Source organism: Lonchura striata, chromosome 3 (assembly GCF_050655825.1).
Source record: "Lonchura striata isolate lonStrDom1 chromosome 3, ASM5065582v1, whole genome shotgun sequence".
In the NCBI taxonomy this organism is placed as follows: domain Eukaryota; kingdom Metazoa; phylum Chordata; class Aves; order Passeriformes; family Estrildidae; genus Lonchura; species Lonchura striata.
The window spans coordinates 48,184,878-48,211,901 of record NC_140705.1 but is presented as its reverse complement, the minus strand read 5'-3'; the positions used below and the strand labels follow the sequence as shown (position 1 = coordinate 48,211,901).

At 39.0% G+C, this 27,024-nt stretch overlaps 3 protein-coding genes across 3 annotated transcripts in view; 1 reads left to right on the top strand and 2 right to left on the bottom strand.

Moving 5' to 3' along the window:
• Nucleotides 1-370: 370 nt before the first annotated feature.
• RWDD1 (RWD domain containing 1) lies at nt 371-10,738 on the bottom strand. Its single transcript, XM_021555510.4, has 7 exons — nt 10,589-10,738; nt 8,903-8,968; nt 7,575-7,705; nt 6,456-6,599; nt 5,330-5,462; nt 4,201-4,263; nt 371-2,758 (listed from the first exon to the last, which is right to left on the bottom strand). Exons 1-7 carry the CDS (start codon nt 10,659-10,661, stop codon nt 2,646-2,648), a joined length of 723 nt encoding a protein of 240 aa, XP_021411185.1. The 5' UTR covers nt 10,662-10,738; the 3' UTR covers nt 371-2,645.
• Nucleotides 10,739-13,588: 2,850 nt separating this feature from the next.
• Nucleotides 13,589-16,657, bottom strand: CALHM4 (calcium homeostasis modulator family member 4). The gene is made up of 2 exons (XM_021555525.3): nt 15,664-16,657; nt 13,589-14,914 (listed from the first exon to the last, which is right to left on the bottom strand). Exons 1-2 carry the CDS (start codon nt 16,219-16,221, stop codon nt 14,510-14,512), a joined length of 963 nt encoding a protein of 320 aa, XP_021411200.2. The 5' UTR covers nt 16,222-16,657; the 3' UTR covers nt 13,589-14,509.
• Nucleotides 16,658-17,156: 499 nt separating this feature from the next.
• The window catches only part of TRAPPC3L (trafficking protein particle complex subunit 3L), a 22,407-nt gene continuing 12,539 nt past the window's right edge, over nt 17,157-27,024 (top strand). The window contains exons 1-3 of the mRNA XM_021555481.3: nt 17,157-22,140; nt 23,961-24,058; nt 26,650-26,749. Of these exons, the coding sequence (XP_021411156.2) occupies nt 22,099-22,140; nt 23,961-24,058; nt 26,650-26,749 (240 nt within the window). The 5' untranslated portion in view covers nt 17,157-22,098. The remainder of the gene's footprint in view (nt 22,141-23,960; nt 24,059-26,649; nt 26,750-27,024) is intronic.

Genomic DNA, 27,024 nt, shown 5'->3' with positions numbered 1-27,024 from the left:
CTTGATGTGGTAGGCACCATTCTCTGAATTTGAACAGAGCTCTGGCATCAACTATTCAAAACACTTGGCCTGATTAAAACTAAATTTGCTCTGGTCAAGCAGCAGTGTTGCAACTCAATGCCTCCATGCATTACAGTGCATGCTTTGGACTGAAGCAGTTAAAAACAATACACAAAAGATATCAGCTCCAGGATTTTAAATTACTGTGATTCTGTCCAAGTTTATAAATGGGGTTTTATTCAGTTAATACAAATTCATTTTCAATTTAATCCAAAATAGATAAGCAAATTTAAATATTACAGGTAACTTTTTCCAGCAAAAAAACCCTTCTCTCTGTTCATTTCGGCAAACTAACACACAGACACCAAGCTTATTCTCAAATTCCCTTTTTATTTCACAGATGTTAATTGCTAACAAAGCTAAACAAATCTGCAGTTCAGACTGAGTTGCTGCAACTTCTTCCAAAGACCTGGAGGAACAGACTTTATACAATTTCTTTGTCACTTCAGCCCTTATTATTTCCTCTGCTTTGAAATTTAACAGCAAAAACACATTTTCACATTTTAACTTGTTTTATATAATTTTACCACTTTTAAGCTATACATTCTCTGCATGAAAACCAATAAATATGTTAGTGTGAAAACAGACTAGAAAATTTCATTATTCTAGAAATATAATTACTGAGAAACTTTCATATGTAGATGACTTATGTGTGATCCACTTGGAAAATTTTCTGATTGCCACATTTCCACAGACTACACAGGATTCTTGGATTTGGTCCAAATTTAGAGATCTCCACTCATTTTATGAAAAAACACCAGTTTTAAACATACAAAGCTGGAAATGGAAAGCAGCCTTAGGAATTAAATGGGGTTTTATGCAGCTGAGTTGAGACATACCAGAAATAAGTTCAGTGCTGAAGAGTATTTAAAGCATCCTAGCAATTAGACAGGAAGCTGGATGTAGTAACTATGAAGCTTTCAAACCAACTGTCTCTTTAGAAAAGATAGCTCCCAATTTTTTTAATGTAACTGTGTTGGAGCACAGATCCTGCTTATTGCTTTGAAACATAAAACATTATCATTGAGACCTAGATGCTTATCTAGAGTTCTTAGTAGCCAAAATTAAAAAGATCAAAGGGTTGATGGTAGGAACAAAGGCACATGGTTAATTTATAAAAGTATTTACAGGGTACTTGAACACTTATTTCTATCTACTAGAAATTAATTTACCTTGCATGAAAAAAGGAAAAAAAAAAGGTTGAAGGAGGTCATCTTAAACATATTCTCGAGCTATATGAGCAGAAAATCTTGTAACCATTAAATTAATTCCATAATTAAACTTCTCATCTTCACTATGGAATTTTCAAATACTAAAATTCATAATTTTATTATTCCTCTAAGCAATGTGATACTTTAGTGCAACCCTCTTCAAAGATTGAAGCTGGCAGTTAAGGCAGTCTACTAACAGTATTTAAAAGTCAGCACACAGTGTTTAATCATTGAGGTGCCTGTCTCTCTTATTTGGAAAACTGTCTTTTGACACCATCATCCTTCTAGCACTGCAGTTTCAAACACAGCATGTTTAAACACTGCAATTCTTGCAGCGTTTGGGCTTTTTGGAGGTGGATGGTTGGGAGGAGTCTAGCAGCTGTTAGCTCCAGAAACAGCTCTGAAGGATGGGCAACATCCCCAGGTTGATGTGTAGTTTTACTGCATTCTGTGCTAACCTTCCCAGGCTGCCAACACGATGCTTCTAAAACTACAAGTTACATTCAAGCCTATAGAGCACTCTCTAAACCCTGCTGCTGTAATGTGCACTCCACTCATAGTGTTTCAATACAGTCTGCTCCCAAAAGCAAATTAATCTTCCTAAGGTGAGTTTTGATTTTTCATAGAAGTTCATTGAGGCACACATTCAAAAAAACCCAAATCCTCTCTGAACAAACCAACCAAACTTCAAGAGGCTTCACATTCTGATTTTTCCCTCTACTGACCTGAACTCACAATTTTGAAAATACTATTCATGACTATGGCAAAAAATTTCATTGTAATTGTATGAAATGGTTTCCACTAGACTTTAATAAGGCTATACAGCAAAGGTGACTAGTGCTGTCTATCTACAGCTGATAAATGGGGGCACCAGAACTGACTTGAATTATTAAAAAATTTCACAGGAAAAAGAAACAAAAAAATAAGTAACTGCATAGTATGTGATCCCTTTTATTCACCAAAGCTGCCCATGTTTATCCCAGGTGGAAGACAGCAGAAAAGCTGCTCAGCATTCAGATGCAGGTGTGTTTAGTGCTTGCTGTACCGTTTTTCCATCGTGCATGTTGCCACATCATCTCTTCCAAGGACAATTACGGAAGTAGGGAGAAAAAAATTAGAGAAAATAGAAAAGCATTTTCAGACAGATCAATATTTCTCAAATTTTTCATCTGAAATATTAAAGTAAATTTATTTATAGTGAAAGTCATCAGAAGACCAGTCTCCTGGATTTAAAATATGTTGGTTTTTTCTTTGGGAAAAAAATTAAGAAAAAAGAAAAGCAATACACATTACTAAAACCACAGATGCTGTGGCTTTCCTGCCTGCCCCTCTCTTCTTACGTATGTCCATATTGATGACGGAATCAGTTCAAGTCTAATCACTATCTAAATTAACAGGGTTGTAGTCAGGGTCATCCTCTTCATCCTCCAACTCTAAATCATCCATTTCTTGGAATAAAGATTCATCAACCTCCACATTGTTTCCAGCTGTAAGGAATAGAAAGATACTTTATTTTCATGCAAGAAGGAAAATATTAACAACAACAAAACATACAAGATTTTTTTGTATTAGTTCTTCAGTGTAGGTAGCTGCTAACTTACTTGGCTTTTATACATCAAATATCGAAAAGTAAATGCCACATTTTATCTTTTTTCAGCTGAGTTTATTTTTCTTTGTATCAAAACCCAGTCAAGAGAAATGTCACACAGAACCTCAGAATTCATTGGCAGCATGAAATTAACATTTATATTTGCTAGAAACAGAGATTCTATCTCCCCAAGATAGCCAAAGCTGGAGCTCAGGACCTCACAGCTGGAATAATTACTACTATCCTAGTGAGATAAAAGCACAGGGTTCATAAGAAATTCCTTACACACCATATGCTGACATACATGTATTTGCTTTCAGATTTAAATTTTACAAGCAAGATGAAGCTTTGGCTATTTCACATTTTCTTCTGAAAGAGATGCTGCTGGCCTAAGGATAAAACTTGAGGACTGCTATTTTATTTTTATGTATCAACAGTGACATCTTCTGGTCACCAAATATAGTTTCTATTATTTTCACTGGACTTGAAGGCACCTACACAAGATAATGCCAATATCCTCTAAAAATCAGTAGTACATGCTACTGTAATATTAAAACAGACTTAGTAACCTGTTGCATCTATGACAGAATGCAAGCAGCAATAAGAATGGGAGTTTTAATCACCAGTAGCAACAGGATTACAAATTAATGCATTAATCCCAAATCATCTGGGTACAGAACCCAGGTAGAGGTCTGTTTCTCCCTTGAGGCAGCCCTTGTGCTATCAACAAACCATCTTCACTTTAGGTATTTTGCAGGAAGACAAGATTAAATTATTCCCTGTAAAAGAAACTAAACTTCCCCATTACTAGCATTTCAAGTTTATACTCACTAAAATTCATAAACTTTTTTTGTTACTTGCAGAGAAGAATCTTGACCCTCTTCTGCCTGTATTTTATGATACCAGTAGATAATGCAGCTGCATTAAAGAACTACCTTACCTGAAACTCAGGTATTTTAAACTAGGATACTAAAAAGCAGTACAGCAAATTAAACAGTTAACTGTATGTATGTTTTTATGTGCTTTATCTCCAACTGGTTTTCCAAGTTTAATATTTTTCTGGCACAGGCTTACAGAATTTTCATCTGGCACCAGGTCTGTATTTTAGGCAGGCACAGCTGTAGAAACCATGAAAAAGAACTGCACTGCACAGAAGCAAACAATATTTATTTAAGTTAAAATTACTTCACTCTGCAAAGCAGTACTTCTCAGAAAGTTCTTCCAACGTAAAAGGGATTCTGATAAAAGATGTTAAGTCAGAAATATAACACAGATTTTGCTTAGGAATTTTGATCTTTTTAAGCCACTGACTTTCAGTTGTGGAATCAAACAGGCATTTACCTTCCTCCAAGAACTGGATGTCAGAGGTGTCGAGGTTGTGATCCATTTCAAACAGCTGTTTACCTAAAAATAAAATAAAAACCAATATATAAGCAAGTACAGTTCTGAAGCAACTATCAACCCAAGGCAACAATAGTCAGCATGTGGATTTTAGTCTTTTCAAAACAACCAATTCTAGCAGCCTTTTGTGTTTTAACTGCTCATTTCTGTAAGCTCCCCATGCTTTTTTTTTTTAATTCGTCCATGCCAACAAGTGAAATGGGTCACTATAATGTTATTAAGACTTTAATAATGGGGAGCAGAAAATATTTACACCCCACAGCCTGTGTTCAGTCCTTATTGCTTTACTCTTCATCTTCCATTCCACAAGAAATCCTCTGTGGGAACTGGGAAGGAAATCAGGTGACTCCTCCACCTTTTTTCATATATTCTCCCATTCAAAAAAGCAACTTGGATCTACACAAATCACCAGCTCCCATACACACACAGAGTTTTGAAGACAACACAGAAGAGTGAAGCCTTTCTAACTAGGAAAGACAGGAAGAAAAGCTCAGGACTCTTTTCACATAATCATCTGTCTTCCATCTACGTTGCTCATGCAAGCTTCCACAAACAAGAATGATTGGTGTCCATGGTAATACTAGAATTACACTAATGACATCCAAGAATAAGCTTGGTTTTGGTTTTCTAAAGGGAAGCTTATATAAACTACATTTGTACAGAGGAAAACAGACACCACATACTAACAATACTTTAAAGAACAAAAAAATTAGAAGCCTGATTTCTGTTATCTTATCTTTGCAAATTCCCAAACACATACCCTTCCGAGAGGAATCAAGCATGTCCCTGTCCTGTACAGCTTTTTATGAAGCTTAATACCATTAAAATTTCCATCTCTGTCAAATTTCTTCAAAACTAGCCAGAAGTGAGCATGACCACAGTGGTTATGTTTTTTCACGTAATCAGGTCAAAAGTAGATCCAGCATCACAGGAGAACCAGTTCAAAACTAAACCATGCAGACTATGGAGCAGGATGCCAAGACCTATCATCTGTGTAAAAATTACTTTTAGACTTGTCATTATAGGCTGGTAGCATTGCAGAAATTTCACAACCAGTATTAAAACGTACCGCTTAGCTTATTTTTGCCCGCTTGTTCTTCTTCTTTCATTTTTTTCCTTTTTATTTCTAGAAGTTCTGCATCAAACTTGGCTTTCCAATTAAGGAAATTCTCAATGGTAACAGGAGTGCCATGAAAACGTTGCTGGAAGAATAGAAAACAAGGCTGCAAACACAACTTGCAAAGCTACAGGTGAAGATAAGCATTCTCTAATTATTTAAATTCTAGCACTCCAAAAACACTGCTTGCTGTGAAGTATTCTGAGAAATTAATCCTAATTCTGAGAGTATATAAAGAACACATTCTTGTGTTTTTTGTCATGGGCCTCTCCCCTTAGAGAACTATATTGAGGTGGAAATTCTCAAGGAAGAATCCTGCATACTTCTTTGCGACCTAGAATGCAATAGTTCACAACTCCCCACTAATATAGTTTATTTATAAGTAGGCAGCACTTCTTATTAATCCTTAAGTGCAATCTATACCAAAATACTGCCCATTAAAATACATTAATCCTTTTGTATTGCTGAAACAGAAAAAAAAGTATTCTTTTTTCTCAGTCATTTCTTTGCCAATTTTCAGAAATAGAGAACCTTCCAAGTCCCATCACCCTCCAGCTATTTCTCAGAAAGTGAGTAAGGAATCATTAGTTGGACTTACACAGTAGAATCCACAAACGGTAAATCTATTTTACAGGAGGGCAAACCAGTCTTGAAAATTGGTCACACTGCTTCCACCCTATCCGCTCAGTCTTCCAAAGAAGACAGCCTTCCTCAAACCATGGAGCCCATGTGCAGCATGACATATTCTGGCCTTTTTTGCTCCCAATTCCCTCTTGCTCCCCCTTCTTCCACAAAAAAACCTGTCTACAGCAAATCTGATTTCATTTGGGAAAAATCCCTGCCTTAGGAAGTAATGCTAGAAGGGACTGTGAACATGCAGTTAGACTCCAAAAGACTGCTTAAGAAAAAAGGGGGGAAAAAAGATCACTTAAGTTCATTAAACAAACTTATGTTTCAATTAAATAATCTTTACGATAGCTGTTCCTTTCCCACTGCAACTGAGAACTGCTCTTGAATCAAACCAATGCATTTTAAAGAAGCTGAAAGTCTTTTTCATTGAAGACATTATTTTACATACCTTCTCTTCTTCCTCTGCTTCTCTTTCTTTCTGTTTCTTCTCTTCTTCTCTTCGTGTTTTTATTTGATCCACTATTTCATTTAATTTCTCCTGTACTGCTGAGACTAGAGTGAAGATCATCACCATTCCTAAATTTTCTTCTGCCTACAACACAAAGAAGGCAACTTCAAACAGAAGAACCTGAATGCATAAATATGTTTATAGAAAGCAGGATGTTGTGCAAATGCAGAGGGCACAGCTGACATATTCAGCACCAGTCTCAAAAGCTTGCCATAAACTTCAAATTCCACTGGCCAGTTAATCCAGTCAGTTATCCCCAAATGGGTGTGCAGCAAAACACAAAGATGAATGTCTGTGATCAGGTTATTAACACATTATGGACATCTTCTGAAAGGCTTTTTCATGAATAAAACAAAACCTACAGTAGAAACACAACTCTAAAATTTAAATATCATAAATCATAAGAGACAAATCACTCAGAACCTTTCTTCCATGGAACAGTTTATTCCTTAATTCTATTACATGCTTCTTTGAAGAGAGACAGTTTTTCTAGAAAATCAGAAAACATCAGCTGATGGAAGGAAATTTATATGAAGTAAACTGAAAATGAAAAATGCCCATTAAACATCTTATGGCAATTTTAAGGCAGTGAGGACTTGTCATAAATTCCCTTTTTTCCTTCACAATCACTGATCCCAAAGGTTCATGAGACTCATCCTCAAACAGTTATGTTATCAAAAAGAATCAAGAATCAATATGGTATTTTTTAATATTTCCAAATGAAACTGAGGTGGCTTATTTTCACAAATTATACACACACACACACACGCACACACACACACACACACACACACAGTTAAACAAATTCACCTTAAGCAAGAAGTGGAAAAGAGGGTGCATTTTCATTTCATTATTCTACATTATTGCACACTGAATTAGCCCTTAATCTTACCTTGATGATGTCATTCACCACACTTAAACTACAAAGTAGGTCACTATAGTATGGAACAAGTTTCAGATCAGTAGCAGATACCTCCAAAAACAACTGATTTGAGAAAGAAATTTCAGCCAATATGTGAAGTGGTATCAAGCTATTCCAAGATACTCTGTTTTCCTTACCTGCTGCTCTAGCAGTTTTATTATGTCCATGACATCATTATCATCAAGATTCTCCTGTGAGACAATTTCATATAGTGGAGTTTCATCAGGGTATTTTTCTCTATAGGTAAATTTAAGGGTTGTTTGGACAGCTACAAGATAAAGAAACACATATTCTTATGGTGATAACGCTGTATAACTTTACTGATATGTTTTCCTACTGCATCAACAGCCTAAAGATTATAGAATATAAAATATTATTGCCCCAAAGGGACAGTCTCCTTACACAGATATTAAAACAATATGAACAGATATGAACGTAACACAAGAGTTCAAAGAAATTAAGATGATAACTTTTGCACTTGCACAAGCTATTAAAACCTTCTCACGTCTGAAAGGTTTTTAGAAAGACTGAAAAACCTTCTGTGACAGGTACTAGAGTAGTAATCTCACTCATATTCTACTTAAAGCTGGAACACAGCAAAAGTTGTAAGAACAGAACTAGAGAAAATCTCAGCATATTAACACCTCAGATCCTGTGTGCCTGTGTACCAGCCTCTGTGTTGCATTCCAGGGCTCCACACTGTGGACAAACACCCTATGTCTGTAGAAGTTATTAAGCAAAGAACTGCCTAGAGAAAAATGCATTCAATCTGAAGCTGCCCAGAGCCAGGGTAACAGTGAAACAAGACAAAAGAGAATCAAGTTCCTTTTACACATCCTCCCAGAATCCCTTAGTTCCAGACTCACAGTTCTCGGCAGCACAGCAATCTGTACAACACAGACACCTGCTCTAAGCACGACTTACTCCTTTAAAACTAAATAAGGCAGCACCAGTTTATTCCTTCTGTTATAGTATCCAGAATAGCAGCTTTCAAACTTGCTTGGAGTAAGGCTTGCTTACAATATGCCCACACAATTGTTAGTACTTAACAAATACACAGGGACTTGGGACCCACAGCCTTCTGCTCTGGAACTGCTCCTTAAGGGCTGCACGTTCACAGTACACAGACTCCACTCTCCCACGTAGCTGGCACACAAACAGTTGCCAGAAAACAAATCCCCTCACAGCATGTCTGTAAGCCACTGGAAGGATGGTGACAACCCATACTTTTTGAAGCTATGCTACAAAGCCTTTGAGGTTCAGCAGAAAGCAGTCCTACAGTGACAGCGTAACATTTCTGCAAACTAAACAAGGATCACCCAAATACTTGAACTGTATTTGCAAAGGAATGTTTACTGTCCAGGCCTCTACAAGGATCTAAGTGGAGGTATACATAGCTGATGGTGATAGAATTAGATTTAAACATATAAAGGAGAAGTTTCTGAGTAAGACGTGATCAACTTACTTTCATCATCTTCTCCAGCTTCAGATGTCACAGTGATTGTGAAAGTTGTTGGCTTTTCTGACAATACTGTTCAAAGGAAAAAAGCAAGAGTCAGGGAGAGTCCTTAAATCAATTACTTCTTCACATCAGTGAAACTGAACTTCTTAAAGACTTATAAAGAAAGCAAGCTCTTGACACAGTGTTAAGGTATTTTTAACTTATTAAGGTAATACTTTTCAATTAACAGCTATTTTCCATACGATGTGATGCCTGGAGTGCTCTTTGAATGAGACCATACATCAAACAATACCACTTTTGGAAAACTTTCTCTTCTGGAAGTTTCAGTGTTCCAGAAAGTGCAAATCAAATCAAACAACTGGTAGTGAACTGACTGCATGCAGAAAGCCACCAAAGCTAATTTGCTTTACTGCACTAAATGCATCTGATGTGCATCCAGTGCACTCTTGACCGTGGACTCTTTTTATAGAATGACTGAACCTATATTTAAAACAGCTTAATGCAAGAAATGCTACTAAGCAAGCAATGTACTAGAATGAAAGTGCATGAATCGGGCAGCTAGAAGATAGACAACACAACATAGTAACAGCTGTGACTTGTGTTTTACAGGCTAAAAACCTCATTGCACAATTGTGGGTTGCAGACCACATCGTCATGTAAGGACTGCTCTGCATGCCTGTTATAACCTATGCCCAAATTAGTGTACATGCTCTCAAAGTATCAACTCAATTTTGCCTAATTGCTAATGTACTACTACGATCTTTATTCCCCTCTCTTCTCTTGGGCATAAAAGCATTACATGTGTGACCAATAACTCTCAATAAGCATCAGAGTAAAAGCTGTATGAAAGAATATGACTTCCATATCAGATAGCAAGCATCCCCAGCTATAGAGATCAATTCATATACTTCTAAGTAATCTTCAACATAAAACCGAAGACCTGAAAAGATTTTCAGATTGAAACAATAGGGAATTGCACTGGACAAACGTTTGTGTGGTGAAGTTACTGCCAACTAAGATGCTGTGGAACTCTAGGCAGAGTAAATACCGTACAGGAAGGAAACAAAAAATGCCCCGATTTGTCCACTGTTAATACTTTGGATACAGAATGCCAAAAATCATATTGGATTAGGCAGCACGGCAGACACTCTTGATTGTTTGATGGTAAATTGAAAATCCTAAAAAACTGATGAACCAATGTATCCACAACATGAAAGTTTCAGCAATATAACATGCAGGGAATTAAAGCTTGCCTTTTTTTTTCATTTGCAATAGAGTGAGCCAGGTACTGGCGATACATTTACGGAGAAAACAGCACCTTTAAGCACCCCAAAACATCCCGTGCCTCACGATCACGACAAGCTTGTTATCGGAAAGGAAAACCGGTCGGCACACAAATCAAATCCTAGGGCTGCATCTTTTGAAGGGCTCCTCCGAAGAGCATCCTTCCAGCACAGGGGACCGGCTTGCCCACGCCGGGCTGCCACGGCGCTAAACGCGGCAGGGCAGCGCCCACGGACCGGGCCACAGGGGCCATCCAGCGCTTTGCTTTTCCCGGGCAGGCAGAGCGAACCAGCACGCCGAGCACCCGGCCACGCCGGGCGGCTCGGAACCGCGCGGGACCCGCGGCAGCCCCGCCGCGGCCTCCCGCGCCTCCCCCGCCCGCCGGCTGCCGGCGCGGCCCCGCACCCGTGAACGAGTCCGGGTAGATGGACTCCAGCGCCTCCAGCTCGTTGCGCTGCTCCTCGCTGTAGTCGGTCATCGTGGCCCGCCGCCCTCGGCCATGGGCCGCCCGCACCGCGACGCCGCCGCCACCGCCGCCCGCGCCTGCGTTGTCCCGGCGCCGCGCCGGCCCTTCCTAGCATGCCTCGCGCCCGCGATGGGCGGGAATGCCGCCCCTGGGCCGGGCGGGCACGGGGCGGGAGGACGGAGCGAGGGGGCGGCGCCGCACGGCCGGGCCGGCTGCTCCGCGGGCGCCCTCGCAGCCGCGCTGCCGCCGCTCCGGCCCGGGCAGGAGCGATCCTGCTGGATCGCCCGCGCTGCTTCCCGCCCTCCCGGCAGCGCCGGCCTCGCGGAGCTGCGGTCCGCAGTCCCTGCGTGGCACAGACTAGCCGCGGCATGGGTCACTCTTGGACGTTCCTCCCTTGAGAACCTATAGGGATCAGCAAACTAAAGGGGATTCGAACCCGATGCGCTAGGTATTGCGCGAGGGTACCGTGAAGGAAGCTGAATGGTATTTCTGCCAGAAATTGGAAGTTTATTAGATGCCGCTGGTGATTTGCAGCTTCCCAGGAAGCGTTCACCGGGATTTCAGGAGTCCCATCACATCGGCGGCATTGCCGTGATGTACGTGCAGAACAGGAGTCGCCAGGGCTAATGGTATTGGGAGCTGCCGTGCTTCGGGGTTGCCTGCCAGGATGAATTTAAGACTGTCGAGGGTTAAACAACAGCAGACCCTGATGGGTACGTGGTACACAGAGTGGTTGTAAGGTGCATCCCGTTCCTGGCCCCATGGCTGGCGGTTTTCCCACAGATATATTTTATAAGCCCAGGGTTTCCAGAAAAGTTACCATGGACATAAAGAAAATAATTTTCAAGTGAGCAAACTGGAATTCTAAGTGGATTCTGGGTAGAACATTACACATTTCAGTAGGCACAGTTTGACTGTTTAACTGTATCAACTCACAAATTTTTCTGTAATCATGAATTAATTTAAGAGCTGTGCCTTCACTACCAATCCATTATATGTTTCAAAGAGCCGAGGAGTAAAGGGAAATACCCCAAAACTTAAAATACTACAGCTGTAGTACTATGGATTAATATATGCTAACAAGGTGATAGTCTGTCATTATATTGGCAAGCTGACTTCACAGTGACAGATAGTATTTCCAGTCCATATTTTAAGTTACATACTATTATGAAAAATACAGGGCAAGTAGTAATCGGGACAAAATCAGAAACCATGAAGCCTAATTTAAAAATTAGGTGAGCAAGATATAAAAATAATTTTACATCTCACTCTTAACTGCAATTATTGCATAATTTTCTAGTACTACTGTAAAACAATAGAAGTGGAAAGAATTCACATGGACTAAAAACAACAGGTTTCTGTAATTTGGATCCAGACATTAGCATAGGGGTTTCCTATCCAAACTTTCAAGTACACAAATCAGTTGCATGTGTTCCAGATTACAGTGTTCCATCTTAAATAAAAAAAGTATTTTGGTTTAAAATTAAACCAGAAATTGTGTTTACTACTTAGTTTTCTAAGGAGTTCACATAAACAGTGCAGCCCCATTACCTTTTATTAGGTTTGCATGGCCAGATTTTGGTAGCAAGAGCTCTACAGGGGCACCTTCTGTGAGAAGCTGCCAGAAGCTTCCCCTGTGTCCCACAGAGGTGATGGCAGCCGGCTCCAAGACAGACCTGCTGCTGACCAAGGCTGAGCACCAGCAGCAGTGGTGGTGGCACCTCTGGGATAACAGATTTAAGAAGGGCCACGGCACTAAATGCAGCAACAGGAATTCCAGTCAGATAATCCTGAGCAACAGAAATTGCAGTCAGAGGAGTGAGCAGAACAGCTTTGCAGACACCAAGCTCAGTGAGGAAGGAGGGAAGCAGGTGCTACAGGCTCTGGAGCAGAGATTCCCCTGCAGCCCCAGGTGCAGACCATGGTGAGACAGCTGTGCCCCTGCAGCCCAGGGAGGTCCCTGGTGAACCATCCACCTGCAAGCCCTGGAGGAACCCACATCAGAGCAGGTGGGTGTCTGTAAGAGGCTGCAACCCCACCGGGGGCCTGTGCTGGAGCAGACTCTTGGAAAGACCTGTGGAGAGAGGAGCTCACACTGCAACAGGTTTCCTGGCAGGATTTGTGACTCTGCAGAGGACCTAGCCTGGAACAAGTGGTTCCAGGAGCAGGGTACACCCTGAGGAAGGAACCCACATTGGAGCAGTTAATGAAAGAACTGCAGCTTCTGTAAAGTACCCACACTGGAGAGGTCAGGTACTGCCTCCTGGGAGGAAGTATCCCATGCTGGAACAGGGGGAGAGTGTGAGGAGCCCTCCCTCCAAGGAGGAAGGAGCAGCAGAGACAATATTTGATGAACTGACTGCAACCCCCATTCACTCACACCCCCTGTACCACTGGAGAGGAAGAGGTAGAAAAGTTGCGAGTGGAATTGAGCACAGAAAGAAGGAAGGTGGTGAGGAAAGGTACTTTAAGATTTAGGTTTAGTTCTCATTATCCCACTCTGATTTCATTGGTAATAAATAAATTAATTTCTCCAAGTGGAGTCTGTTTTGCCCTTGACAGTAATTGCTGAGTGAGCTCTCCATGTCCTTATTTCAACCCACAAGCCTTTCCTTATAGTCTTTCTCCCCTATCCAGATGAGGAGGGGAGATGCAGAGCAGTTCCAATTCCTGCATTTTCTAGTAAAATGTACTAAATAATTAGATTTTTCCACTTCAAGCCCCTGGGGTCATTTATTAGTAGCAGATAGCATCCTATAGTGTAGCATATGGCTTTGGAGCCCACATGTATATGTGTACATGGCAGGACAATTCAGGAAGCATTAAAAAAGTATGGCATGCATTTCTCTCCCACTTAGAAACATCTGCACAGAGGGTTAGAGAGGAGATGAGTAATATCACATCATACTAAACTGACTTAACACAAAAACATCATTAAGCCTTTTTTCACAAAATTCAGTAGTTTTTAATCACATTAATTTTCATGGGCCCAGTATATGTATAAATTACAAGTTTACAGAGGCAAAGCAAACCCTACTGTACAGACTGAGATTTTTTCCCATTCTCATTTGCTATTTGTACAGTAGGCAAGCACACAAACACACCTTGGAGATTTTGAAGTATTTCCAAATAGGAGATTGACCTTGCTATTTCTTTCAGCCAGAATACATTTCAACTCAGTTTGCCATACATCAAGTGTTTGTTCATACAGCTGCTATTTGTTACACACCCCACCATATGCCTCAGTGGGGATTTTATCTCCTTATCAGAATTTAAAGTTCTCTTATCATTGTATCTAAACTCAGCTTCTGATGAAAAAATTTCCCCATATATTCCCTGCATGCTACTGTAGCCCCAGACTTAACTAGTAGTTAGCTTAGTGTAGATTACTTATATAATAATAAAAAAAAAAAGCAGAAGAGGAGAAAAAAGTAATTTCTTCTAGGTGTCACTAAGGAAAAGCTGGATAGGTGCCCTTGTTCCATACAAAATGGACCAATTCATAGGATCCAATCAAGATCTACATCTTAAAGATAATTTCAATGGAAAGTTAAAAAGCATTTGTAAACAACTTTCTCAGTATGTACTTATCCTTTCAGCACAACTATTAGAAAGCAGAGAGTTGAAGCTTGAAATAGCTCACCCTAATCTAGGCATAGATCACCACATCCCACAGGAGTCAAAATGCCATCAGTAAAGGCATGTGCAAGCAGGTGCTGAAGGACTACACTAACAAGATGCACTTACATAACTTATACATCAATGTAATACTGTATTGGAAAGTTCCAGCACAGCTCAGGTCTGATGTAGAGCTAGACAGGTTTTTGCTTTTCTGTGAAGTGTTGTGGGGTCTTGGATTTTCAGAGCTGTGTTATGATCCCAAGGTCTTCATCAATCCTCAGATACTTTCCACTTGCACGCTCCTTGAGTGCCCAGTCATGGAGGAGGCTGTAATCATAGTGCTCCTCATCCACTCGTTTTAGAAATGCCAGTCCAGAAATGGCCTGCCACTCCCTGAGAGATGGGATACGAATTTCCTTTACATTCTCACTTCCTGGGACAAAGCCAAAGAACTTCTTCACATTCTGCATGGCATAGAGCCTGGAGTGCTGCTCTGTTGCCTCATCGAAGAGCTCCTGCTCATTGTGAACATAGCTGTTCCAGTATCTGAAGTGTAGAAAGCTGAGCGGGGAGAAACAGCTTGCCAGGCAGTAAGAAAGGAACACAGTGATGACTACCACAGCAATCAAAAGCCAGCCAGCCACCTTACCAAAAGGAAAAAAAACTGTTAGACCTGAAAATATTCACAGTGGTAACATACGAGCAACAGAAAATTCATAAGATTAACTTTACTTGCTTTTCCTAAATAATAGCATTAACAAGGTATAAGCCTGGAAAGCACCAGCTACCACCAAACCCAGTCCATCCCTGCTGAAGGCAGCTATGTAGTAAACTCACTTGGTTCCTTTCAAGTTCAAAAAAGTTCTGTTGTGCAGTTCTAAGACTATTGCTTCCTCAGCTATTATTGTTATAAGATAAGATGCAGGTTCTAGACTATATTAGCTTATAGCCTGTTGAAAAAAATTCTCTGAAGTAATAACTTCATGCTTCTCCTATTATTTACCCAGTATGCAAACTTTTAGAATTGAGTCTGATGTAAACTCCAAGATTTTACATGTGTGCACATTAAGCTCTCACAGCCTGGGCCTCTTAGTCATGTTTCTTCTACTTTAGTGGAGAAACTTCATACCCTCCCTGGCTCTTAAACTTCTATTTGTTGTATTTGATATTACTTTTCAGGATACTACACAAGGAAGAACACATTCTCAGGCAGCAGGTAACAAATGGGACAAGCAGATATAGTAACCTAAAGTTCAGTTCCACTTAAAAGAAAAGAACATGCTTCAAAACACAGAGATTTAGCACTCAAGACAGGACACTGATCTTGTTTTATGTCTGCTGAATTAGCTTCACCTCCCTACCATCAAGTTTACAGGCAACAGAAGTTACTCACTTGTGACTGGTATCGGAGGAGGAGAATCACTTCATCTCTTGCCCGGGTCAGTTCTGGAGGAACCAGCTGCCTGCAGGGAAATGTGGCCAATATCCTGCTGCGTTCACTAGCAGTAACATTAGGAGCAGCTCCGTAATAATACCCAGGGACGTACTCGCTCACAGCACAGATATAATATGAGCCATTTATCAAGGTGACTGCAAGCCACGTGACTGGAGCAACCAGTGCCCTCCCTGTGATGCTGCACAAGACAAAGCAAACTAGTTTGCATTTCAGCAACCAGTTTGATGAAGTCCCCCTCTCAAAATTAGACCTTTTACCCATAACCAGTCTCCAAGTCTGGTTGTTCAGGGCATAGCCAACAATGAGAAGGATCACTGCAGGCACTCCTAGGAAAGCCAGCCCATAGATAAGGTTCTGCCCAACATGACAAGGACAGCTGAATGTGAAGAAAGAGAAAAGTTGCTGCCCACCAATTGTCAATATTGCAATTATTGCATTGGCAATAACAACCTCTTTGCCTTTTAGAAAAGTTAACCACTTTGGAAGGAAAGTCATTTTAGATCCTATTCTTTACCAGATTATTTTGATTTAAGACAGTACTAGGTTTTAGCTATATTTAACTAGTGTTAATGACAAAGCAGAATAAACAGCAACAGCTCAAAATGAATACTACCAAACAACACCCAAAAACCCCCTACTAGTCTTTCTGAAATAAATACCACTAACAACACCCAAAAACCCCCTACTAATATTTCTCCTCCCACTAATTTTCAGTGGCTTGTTTGCTAGCTTTAAGTATGCTTGCAGACATCCACTGATGTGTTTTAATTGATTCAGTAATTTATCTCAGCTGTCTGGGAAAATTGAGCTTTTAGGCAGTTGTGAGCTCTGCCAGCCCATTGCTAATTGTCTGAAATTAACAATAAATTCCCCCTGCCTTTTGGATGACATGCAGTGCTATCAAACTGATGGCTAACCTGTCAGAGTTAATTGCCAAGCTGTTTGCTAATCAACAGTAATTAGCAGAAACATGGCATGAAACTAGGAAAAAAGAAAGGAGCCTTCCAGCTATTCTTCATAAGAGATCATCCAAACAAATCCTTGGCAAATGGACTGGTTTAAAAAAAAAATGAATGCTTCCATTTTAAAATAAACTTATAAGATATTCCATAAGCTACACAATGTTTAGAATCTCAGTGCTGTTTGTATTTGAGGTCCATTCTGGGAAAATTCAAGCACTAGAGTCTGAGAAGTAGTTAGCTGCTGGTTCACTAGGATTTTAGTGTTTCACCTGTAGGTGGCAAGAAGCCGTCGTGTCTATTTTCATGACAGTGCTGAATGTTTCCTTTGGAAAGTTGGTTGCGGTTTTTTTTGGGTTTGGGTTTTTTGGTTTGGGTTTTTTTTTTTTTTGGGGGGGGGGTGGGTTGTTTTTTGGTTTTTTGTGGGTTTTTTCTTATATATATATATATATATATATATATATAATCTGCTATTCGCAAAATGTCAAACCAACTGGTATTTATATAGTGTGCTTGTGATTACGAGTTTTAAGATTTTCTGCAAGTATAGACAATCCTATTCCATGGACAGAGATAAAAATTTTTCAATTAATTAAGCATTTCCACAGCTGGCTTTTGGATAGATGACCTAGGCTCTGAGCATCTCTCACAAACCAAGCCTTAAGCAGGGGTCTGAAAAACTGAAAATATTTCACTCTTGATGATTATCTCTGGATTGCACTTTTTCTATGGTCACACTACCCAGTAGTTCTATGCATTGCATAAACTAGGCTGATCTGAATATGCAAATATTTGTGTTTAAAAACTGAAAAGTCTGACAGTCTGTCATATAAACATTCTTACCGAGAAAAGAAAAAAAGTAAAAGTTAGCCAGAAAGTTTATGGGGAAATTTGCCTTCCCATTACAGATGTCTATCTCCAGCATGTGTGGACTTGGTTGTATGATATAATAGTGTCTGCACAGCCTGTTCTCTCCTCTTGCAGAGAGGGTTGCTAATAATAAATTTGATCTCAAACAGCAGTTTTAGCACCCATGGTGTCTGCTTGGATGGCAGAGACACTCTCAGCTGTTTTACACAGGGATGACATGTTACACATGCCTTGCCTTTCCACTAGGCAGGACCCTGTTCCTCCAGTGCACTGTTAGGGTGGACGCCTGCTTGTCTCACCCCCAGTCCCCATCTGGGAAGGAGGTCCTTGCACGTCACTGGCTCTCAAGCAATGTGACACTGTTACACAAAATTAAAAGCAGTACAGAAACATGCTGAAACATCCAGCAGCGCTTTGTTACAGCTTTTCTGGAACTTGTTACATTCTTAGTTGTTGAGACAGAGTAACAGCGCAATGAAATTCCAGAGTTGTCTGAATATTGCCATTTTAAACCTTCATTTTCCTTCAGTATCACAGGATTTTCGGTAATGTTTTTTTGGTACTAGTGACATTATATTAAAAAAATAAATCAGTGGAATAAACCTATCAGGCTATTACAAAATCATTTTATAAGAGTCTTCCTCAGTTAATTTTAAAATCTCTGATTGATTCCTTTTGAGATTTCTTTTGGAACCTGTATCTTATTTTGTTTATAAGGGAGGAAGGCTCTCCCAAGCATCTCTTGTTTACTCAAGAAACACATTAGATGTGAAACTGAAGTAGTATCCAACACTTAAATATTAATAGTCAGCCTAAGACTGTTGAATGAGGCAATTTATACAATCAATACAACAACTTTGTACTTCTGCATTTTCATTCTTTGGCATTTGCTTTCATGGTCTGCTGTAAATGATACTGCTGGGTCATCCTATTATGGAACAAATTACAGGGTTGGATCCAATTAAGAGCTTGGGTGGCACATCAAACCTTTAAGTACTTCCCTTTGCAGAGGAACCCAGGATCCTGAGGCAGACATTTAGGCTCTTTATCCAATTCCAAGGAAGAGTTAGGACTGGGTGCAATCCAAAATACCACTACCTGAGGTGACAGCTTGCTGGCCTGTGAGGCAAAAAGATGCTTATAGCTGACATCTGAGGCAAATAGGATCCATGAACAAACCTTAGTCACAGTTTTGCTTTCATATTTCAGGGCTCCATCAGCTTGAACTCACTGCCAGTAACCTCACTTATGAGGAGAGATTTTTATATTTTTCTAAGGAGTGAGAATCATTTGTCATTTCTTTTAAAACATGGTTATTGGAATAGAGATTTCACCTTCCCATACACACCCAGAAAACAATTTTTATTCTCCTTTTTATAGAAATAAAGCAACCATGGCAGAATAGAGAGATTGGTTTCAGCTCCCTTCTCCACCTGATCTAGTACAAACTCATCTTTTTCCTCCACAAACTCAGTTATTATTAGTGGTGAGATGTGACTGTGCTGCAAAGAAGCCGTGTTCTCCAGATTTCCTGCCATAATTCAACAAAACTAAGTTGTACTTAGTTTTGCCACAGAGAGGATTTTTATATTTATTGGATCAAAAAAAAAAAAAAAAAACAAAAAAATAACCAAAAGACAAGGATTTTATTATCTAATGGCCAGGGAAAGGTAGGGAGGAAGAGGGATCTTCTATTTTTCATCTGAAGTTTGGAGGAGGAGACTGAATCCTAGTCTCTCTGGTCCTGCACACGTTTTCATCACCATGTTAGCAGTCAAAAGGCTGATGTTTTGTGGCTCCTCTAGTTACATTTTGAGTTCTATTTTGCAAGGATGTCAAGCCCACCCATGCCTGTTAGAAAGCATGGTATGAAAGTACCAGATATCCTGTGGGACTAGAGGGGAACGCTGCCCATGTCTTGTGATCTGCCCAGTAAGAGCAGCAGTCACACTGGGCTTCTAGTAAAAGCATGAATGTGTGATATGAGAAACCTGTGTTCAAGTTCTTTTTTCCACATAGCTTCAAATCCTCAACACCTACCTTCTTGTGATTTGAAGGAGTTCTATTTTCTGTCAGAGAAAATTTAATACAAGATCTATCCATCTGAAAAATGGAGAGCAAACAAAAGCTTGACCATATATTTTACTAATTTGGACACTTGCCTTTTGTGGTTTATGCATCCTTGGTTTGGGTCAAATAATTTTTTCACTTTTTTTCTTTTTTAGGCTTTCTAATTGGGCAATATCTATTTTATTATTTACTTTTATGTTGCACTTATCATGTACTTACCTCTACAGGTATCAGCTTTCCCATAATGACCAGTTCATTGCAAGAGACACAATGCTGGTGCATGCTTTTATTTGTGATTTTGAGCTTTGGGGTATATTTTTTATTTGGTTTTTGTTTTTTAGTTTGATGGGAATTAAGAGAACTGCTGTATTCTAATGTTTGAGCACTGTGAAGATTGACTTTGGGTCTGAAGGCTAAATTTCTCTCCTGAAAAACAGGACAGAAAGGGAAGTGGAGGATGATTCTAACTTTCTCACTATTCCAATTGCCTTACTTCTTACTTAGAAGGGTTACTTCTAAGAAGTATATGTTCAAGATTGAAACAGGTTACAGATGTGTGCCTACATCTACTCTTTTCAAAAGGCTGCAAGACAATCCACCAAGGACTTGTTTCCCTCTTTTTGAGCCATTGAATCCCCAGTTTATTTGGACACACCATTTCTGCTTAGTTTTCTCAATAATGTGCAAACCTTTTGAAATGCAGTATGTTCTACCCAATACATAGCAATATATGTGTGAATTTACTTGTGTGCATGTGGCCATGTCTGTATTTTTCAAAGAATGTTGATGTGTCCTTGCCATGCATTGCACTGTCTGTGCACTGGGTTCCCACATGATTATGACATTAATAATGCAGGCTGAAGTAATTAATCCATATATATTCTGAACCAGATAAATAGACTTGTGCTCATTTATAAGTAGTCTTAAGTGCTTTGTAGTGGGTTCACTAAAGTTGAATTATGCTAATTATAATATTTTACTTTTTTTTTTAATGTAATGCAGTAACTTTCTTGTGGAATATGGGATTACTCTTGCATTGTGGGGCATATTTGGTGCTTGTCACCAGTTGGAGACAATCTGAGAAACAAACCTGTCTCAGACTCAGTTTAGAAATGCAAATCACTATCTAGAGAATTGTAATGCCTGGCTTTTAAGATTTATTAACATTTAGATATGAGAAGTACCTACAATTGTTTCACTTATAAAATGGAATAAGGTTTTACAGGTTCAGAAAAGCACCTTAAAAATGAAAGAGGCAATTACATTGTAAAATTGTCAATACAAGTTCATTCTGTGTGAAATAAAAGCAGTTAGGATGACTGAGCTTTAAAAAGAAAAACTGAAAATCCCTATTTTTCCTGGTTGAATTTTGTCATAACTTTAAATGACCATTTTTAAAAATAAACTAATCTTCCTTATCCCAAATGAATCATATCTGAATGCCTTCTGTGTATCTGTAGTAGTAAACATCTGTAATTTTATTCTAGCACTGGATCTATTAGTTAATAGAAATTTAATAACAGCATGGCATTCAGAGGAGGCAATATATTTTTGCTTCCTTTCCTGAGAGTTGGAATGTATGTGCAGGTAAGTCCTGTAAGGAATGACAACTACCTATTTGATTTCTAAATTCACCAGTGGCCATCATTGAAGTTCGTTGCAAATCAAAACTAACACATAGGCCAAATTTACCACAGGTGAAAACAGATTAACTAAGCCTGGATGTTCATTGCAAGGATATTAAGAAACAGGGGCTATAACAGGTTAAGAATGATAGAATACCGCCTAGGAACATTGTTAGTGAAAGTGCCATTTGCACAAGCTGGCAGCTGGGCAGGTACAGAATTTATTCCTCTGGGAAGCTGAGTTCTCTCAATCTGCCCTGGCAGCTTTACACAACCATGGTGGTAGCAGTGCCTTAAAAGCCACATTTCCCCAATTTAGGCAGATATTAACTCACCAGACTACAGCAGTCAAAGTTGGCAGACTACTATAGCTTCTTTAGATTGAAAACAATCAATTTTTATTTCCCTTGTACAGCAGCATCTTGCAATTGTGTTTTTATTCTTTTGAGCGGAAGTTTTTGTTATCTCTCCAAACACCAAAATCTGATAGAAACAGCAAAATAAATTTACTGTCCCTAAAAATGTAAGGCCTGTTCTGTTTGACTTCTGATGTTTGCTAGCTGTGTATCTGATTACAAACCATTCCTATGGACACAGTGATTATTTATGTTGTGGACAGTGGCAGATCTGTTGCCAGTCAAATTCCTCCCAAAGGGCTCAGTGCATTTAGAGAATAATAGGAGGAGCATCAGCAGCATTACAGACTGCAGCAAACACATCTCATGCAAAAGACAGAAGAGCAGAGAGGAGAAAAGAGAAGAGAAAGAGGATTGAGATAAAACTGTGCTGCTTGAGGAAGAAAAGCCAAAAAATTGACAATCAAATACATCAGGAGTTATGCAAGCAGTATGTCTCGGTCACCAGGAAGAAAGCAGGAGAACCACAAAATAGTAAGATATTTTTGTAATATGTTATTAAAATTGTGCATGGAGTAAGAATGACCTATTATTCTATAGATGCATTTTATACACTCCTATTTCTGAACCATTTAAAAGTACTGAAAGGATAGGGATAAGGTTGGTGGTACTAAAGCAGAGCTGCAGGCAGCATTTATGGCTATTATTCCTAATGCTGGGATTCTGTACAGACTTGGGAAAGAGGGGCACAAAGTTTCTGAGACTCCAGTCTATTCAGAACAGAAAGAAGTCTAAGTGCTTCAAGTGCTTATGGTCTAAGATATAAATTCCAGGTAAGTTTATGCACCTCTGTGGTTAGATGGTCATTCAGTGAAACACAGAGAGAAGATCTCTATTCTAGGCTTGAATGGTGCTATTCCACACAAACCTTTCTTCTGGAGTTTAGAGCCTTAGGGCTTTCTCTATGGTGAATGTTGATTTTTGACAGGAACTGGGCAGTGGAAAAAATCCAGAAGGATTTAAGACAATATTGTATCAATTTCTGAAAAGAGGACAGAGATCTCCACTGAAAAATAAATGGAAGAGTGTAATATAATTACAGTTAATATACCTAAGTTTATGGTCAAAAAGTATTCCAGTGGATTGCAAGTGTGGCTGATAAATCTGATTACATTGATATATTATGCGTATGTTTCTCTGAGGTAATTTTCTTGTTGCAACTGAGACTTTTTGCTAAACAATAATAACATAAGAATAGAGGACCTGTATGACATCCATTTACTCCATTGAAAACTTGTTACTGAGAATTTGGCCAAGGGTACAATATTATTTTAAACAGGAGTTATCACTAAAATGAATTTGGAAAATGGTTCTGCTTAAGGTTTTGGACAGTGACTTGTTAAAACAGCAACACTGATTAAACTCCAAACATCTGATGCAAATGGAGCAGAAATAAATCTTTCCACCTAGCTGTACTTACTTTGCTAGTGTGATTTGTTCCATTGTTTTTATTGGTATTCACTAATTTTTTTTTCCACAGGCTAGAGACCAAAAGCAGCTCTGGTCTGACCATATGCCACAGGGCTGTAGCACTTTAATTAATTCCTGTCCAAGATGTTTTGTAAGAATCAACTCAATCTCTCACTAAAAGGACAGCTGCTACTCCTGCCAAATATAGACAGTTCTGCAGTGCATGGATGTGATCTGACAGGGCAGGGAGAGAAGGACACTCTCCTCCAAATTGTTGCACACCTGAAGACCCCACAGCAGTGCTTGCACCAGGACCTGTGCAGAGATGTACCTTTGGCATCTTCAGTTGCTCTCCATGTTCCTTGGGCAAGGGGCTGCAATCCTCACCATCCCCTTCTTCTTCTTCTTGTTCTTTACACTTATTCTGATTTATAGTATTTTTTTCATTATTCTGAGCTAAATTTTTATCTACTTTTTACTCTTTTAGAGAAAGCAGCTAATAATTTGAATCAGACCAACCCTACCTTTGTGAACTGTTGTGCTACTGCAGAGGAAGTAATAGCTCATTGCCTCTTTTCCTGCTGCTGTTATTATTCTTGGATGGCACTTGCCAGCATTTGTCAATCCAGCATACATACACTCAAGATGCAAGAATTACTGATGACAGTAACTCTGAGTATACCAAGAAATGGTATTTCTAACAACCAAAATCCCTTACAAACTCAAGTGAGATCAATATAGATTCTGTCATGCTTGAAATGTGGATTTTAGTGATTATGCATCCATAGATAAAAATTTATTTATTTTTTAATGAGCAGCAGCTTAAAAAATGTAAGAGTTGGATTTTAGCTCACTTCATTTTTTATATTCTTATTTTCTGACAGAGCAGAGAACTTTTTGTCCTCACATATGGGGCTTTGGTAGCCCAGCTGTGCAAGGACTATGAAAAAGATGAAGATGTCAATGCCTGTTTAGATAGAATGTAAGTACTGCTTTAAATGTTCAGTTTTATCCATAATGGTACTTGTTTACATACGTATTACCTTTCAGCTTTTTTTTTTCTTGTTATCTCACAAGTTCCAGCATTCTGTCTATAGTTACAGAGAAGACAGGGAAAAGGTTCAATATTCTGTCAACAGAAACAACACTTATTTGTGCATTAAGATCAACAATTAGCTTTTTAATTCTCTGAAGAAAAGTGTCAGGATTGTTTTCATAGCTTGCTCTTGCTCCTTGCTGATCTTTTAGTTATGCTAATTATTAATATAATCTAAATTTTATATCTCTCACTGGGTCAGGGGCAAATGAGCCTCTCACCTTTAAAAAAACCATACAGCAATGAGTGAGATAACACAAAACATCAATGAAGGTGGATTTTCACATGGATAACCTCCTTGGAAAATGAAGATCCAATGTTTACAAACCCTGTCATCCTGACTAAGATTCCTAGGCATTACTACCATAAAAACAATACAATGGAGAATCAACAAGAAACAGCTTTTTAGCTGGTCAGCAAGAACATATAGTAAGGCCTTTGTCAGAGCAGTAAGGCTTATATTTCTGGGCAAAGTGGACATGCAAAATGGTGTTACAAAAATACCCTGACCACTTTACTATTAACCTGAAAGTTTGCAAACTAGCTGTAGTCTAATAACTATCCATGAGAATAAACTAAAAAAAGAAAATAATTATTTAGGAAAAAGAAAAGTAATTTATTCACAAACTTATAAGGGATAACATCCCTCAGATATTTTTTTTATATTCATCTCTCAGCTCTGGTGAAAATCATACATATAAAATATGCACAGGCTTCTTCAATGATGCCATGGTAAAAATTACTAGAGAACAGTTTTGGAAGATGTGGAGACAGATTTTCCTCCTTATGTTTTCATTATTGCAGTTGTTTCTATAAAATCTTTTTGTTTTGAGGAAGAGTTGATAATATAATGACAGGTTTCATTAAAACAATATGTTCTTTACTTCCGTGATTATGAAAAAGCACAGCTTCACAAAGAAACCTCACATCTCAGCAGACCTGTGACATGTGGGGACAGTGTACTTACCTCTCTCTCTGTGTACATATATAGTCTGTAGTGAGAAGGGTGATTTTCACTGTACAGTTGCCAAGTAGCTGCTTACCAGTCTATTGTTAATTTGACTTCACAAATCTAGGGCATAAAAGTTGAAATGTAGTAGTCTCGTATGTCACTAATATATACCTTACTAAATATATGATGACACATTTGCCAATGTTATTGATACTGACACTTAGGCAATAGATAAATATTTAATTGTTTCTAGACACATGACATACTGCAATTTTAATCTTCACCCTTCCAAATCCACTTTTTTGTCTCATCATCAGCTCATTGTTTGTCTTCTAGCCAAAGATGTTGTACACAGACCAGTAAGAAACTCCACTGAGTTCAGGCTGCTTCACTGAGGATGTAGGGCCTCCAATAAAAAAAGCAGACACTGCCAATATCCACATAACTGGAAATAAATAATTTCCTAAAAACATTTCTGAGCCGAGTACCTATTCTTGCAAGATGTTTGTGTCAATGTCTTTCCATTTTTCAGAAAATGTATGGAGTCACAGCTCTTTTGCACACTAAGAAGTTATTGGCCTTTGTTAATGTGTCAGAGCTAGGAATGAATATTGGTTTATAAAAATTCCATTATCTTCCATCTATTTTTATTTGTTTTTAAAAAAAATTGTAGTATTTTATATACAAAATGGAGGTGGCAGTGCACAAAACCTCTGGGTTTGTTGTGGTTATGAGCGACACAGGGACCCCAGACAGGTACAAAGGAATGCTCCTTATTGCCAAAAACCCAGCCTTTTTAAGCAGTTAGCCTGTTACCATTTTACAGTTTATAGTTTTAAGGCACAGCAAGCCCAAGTCAACCAACCATGATGTGGACGTGCTGCAGACATGTGGCAGTCACGCAGCACATCTCGCGTCTCTCCTGTCTCTCATGATTCTCTACCCTTATTCCAGCTGAGCACTCTCCCATAGTTCCCTTCTACTTAGCCTAAGTAACAGGCTGGAGCCATGTTACAAGGCCTTGCCTTTATAAAGACATACCTATCAGTAATGTGTTAACTAACAACTTCGGGATTTTTTTCCATCAGCTAGTTAGATGAAGGGAGATAACATGTTAGAAAAAAAAGACAAACGGGTAATTGTGAAGGAAGAGTGAAAAATGAGGTGAAGAGGTAAGAGGAGAAAGAGATCAGGTGTGAGTGCATTTCCTATGGCAGCTGAATGCTGCAATGAGGTGCCCAGGATTGGTGTCTATACGTATAGACAATGTACAAACTGTGTAGACAATTCATATCGTCCTTGCCAGGACTATCATGCTTAATGATATGAACATGAACAGCAGTCCCACTGTGCTGTAAAATGTGGTAGAAAGAAGAAAGTAGACACAAAATGTGTTGTCACTGAAGTCCCTCAATTAGGATCATGCAGTTGTTTTGCTGATGAAACACAAGAGACACATTAGGGAGATGGCAGGTGGAAAAAAGTTCCCCATTTTAAATGTTGCCTTTCCTTGTTTCCTCCTCAGGGGATACAGCATCGGCATAAGGATGATTGATGACTTTTTGGCCCGTTCAGCTGTGAAAAAGTGCCGTAGTTACTCTGAAACTGTAGACATGATTGCACAGGTAAATAAGATTTGCATTTTTTAAGTATCATCAGATTCAGTGATCTTAGCTTAGAATCATATATTCCCTTCCTTTTTCCTCTTCCTAGGAGCATAAGTCTTAACTGTCTCATACAGATGTTAAACTTCAATATTTTTACTTCTGCCATTTGACTCTTCTCATCATCACCATAATTATCTTAGATATCTTTTTACTTTAAAATGTTAATATTAAGAATAAGCTGCAGGATTTTCTGCAAAATGAAAAAGCTCAGTGGTAGCAAAGAAGAACTGTAA

Excerpts from the sequence above, each read along its gene's own strand:
- CALHM4 (XM_021555525.3), bottom strand. The coding sequence starts at position 16,221 with ATGACTTTCCTTCCAAAGTGGTTAACTTTTCTAAAAGGCAAAGAGGTT. Across the intron at positions 14,915-15,663 it reads TCCTCCGATACCAGTCACAA|GTGGCTGGCTGGCTTTTGAT; the intron begins GTGAGTAACTTC and ends CCTTTTGGTAAG.
- RWDD1 (XM_021555510.4), bottom strand. The coding sequence starts at position 10,661 with ATGACCGACTACAGCGAGGAGCAGCGCAACGAGCTGGAGGCGCTGGAG. Across the intron at positions 5,463-6,455 it reads AAGCAGAGGAAGAAGAGAAG|CAACGTTTTCATGGCACTCC; the intron begins GTATGTAAAATA and ends CTATTCTTCCAG. Across the intron at positions 2,759-4,200 it reads CATCCAGTTCTTGGAGGAAG|CTGGAAACAATGTGGAGGTT; the intron begins GTAAATGCCTGT and ends TATTCCTTACAG.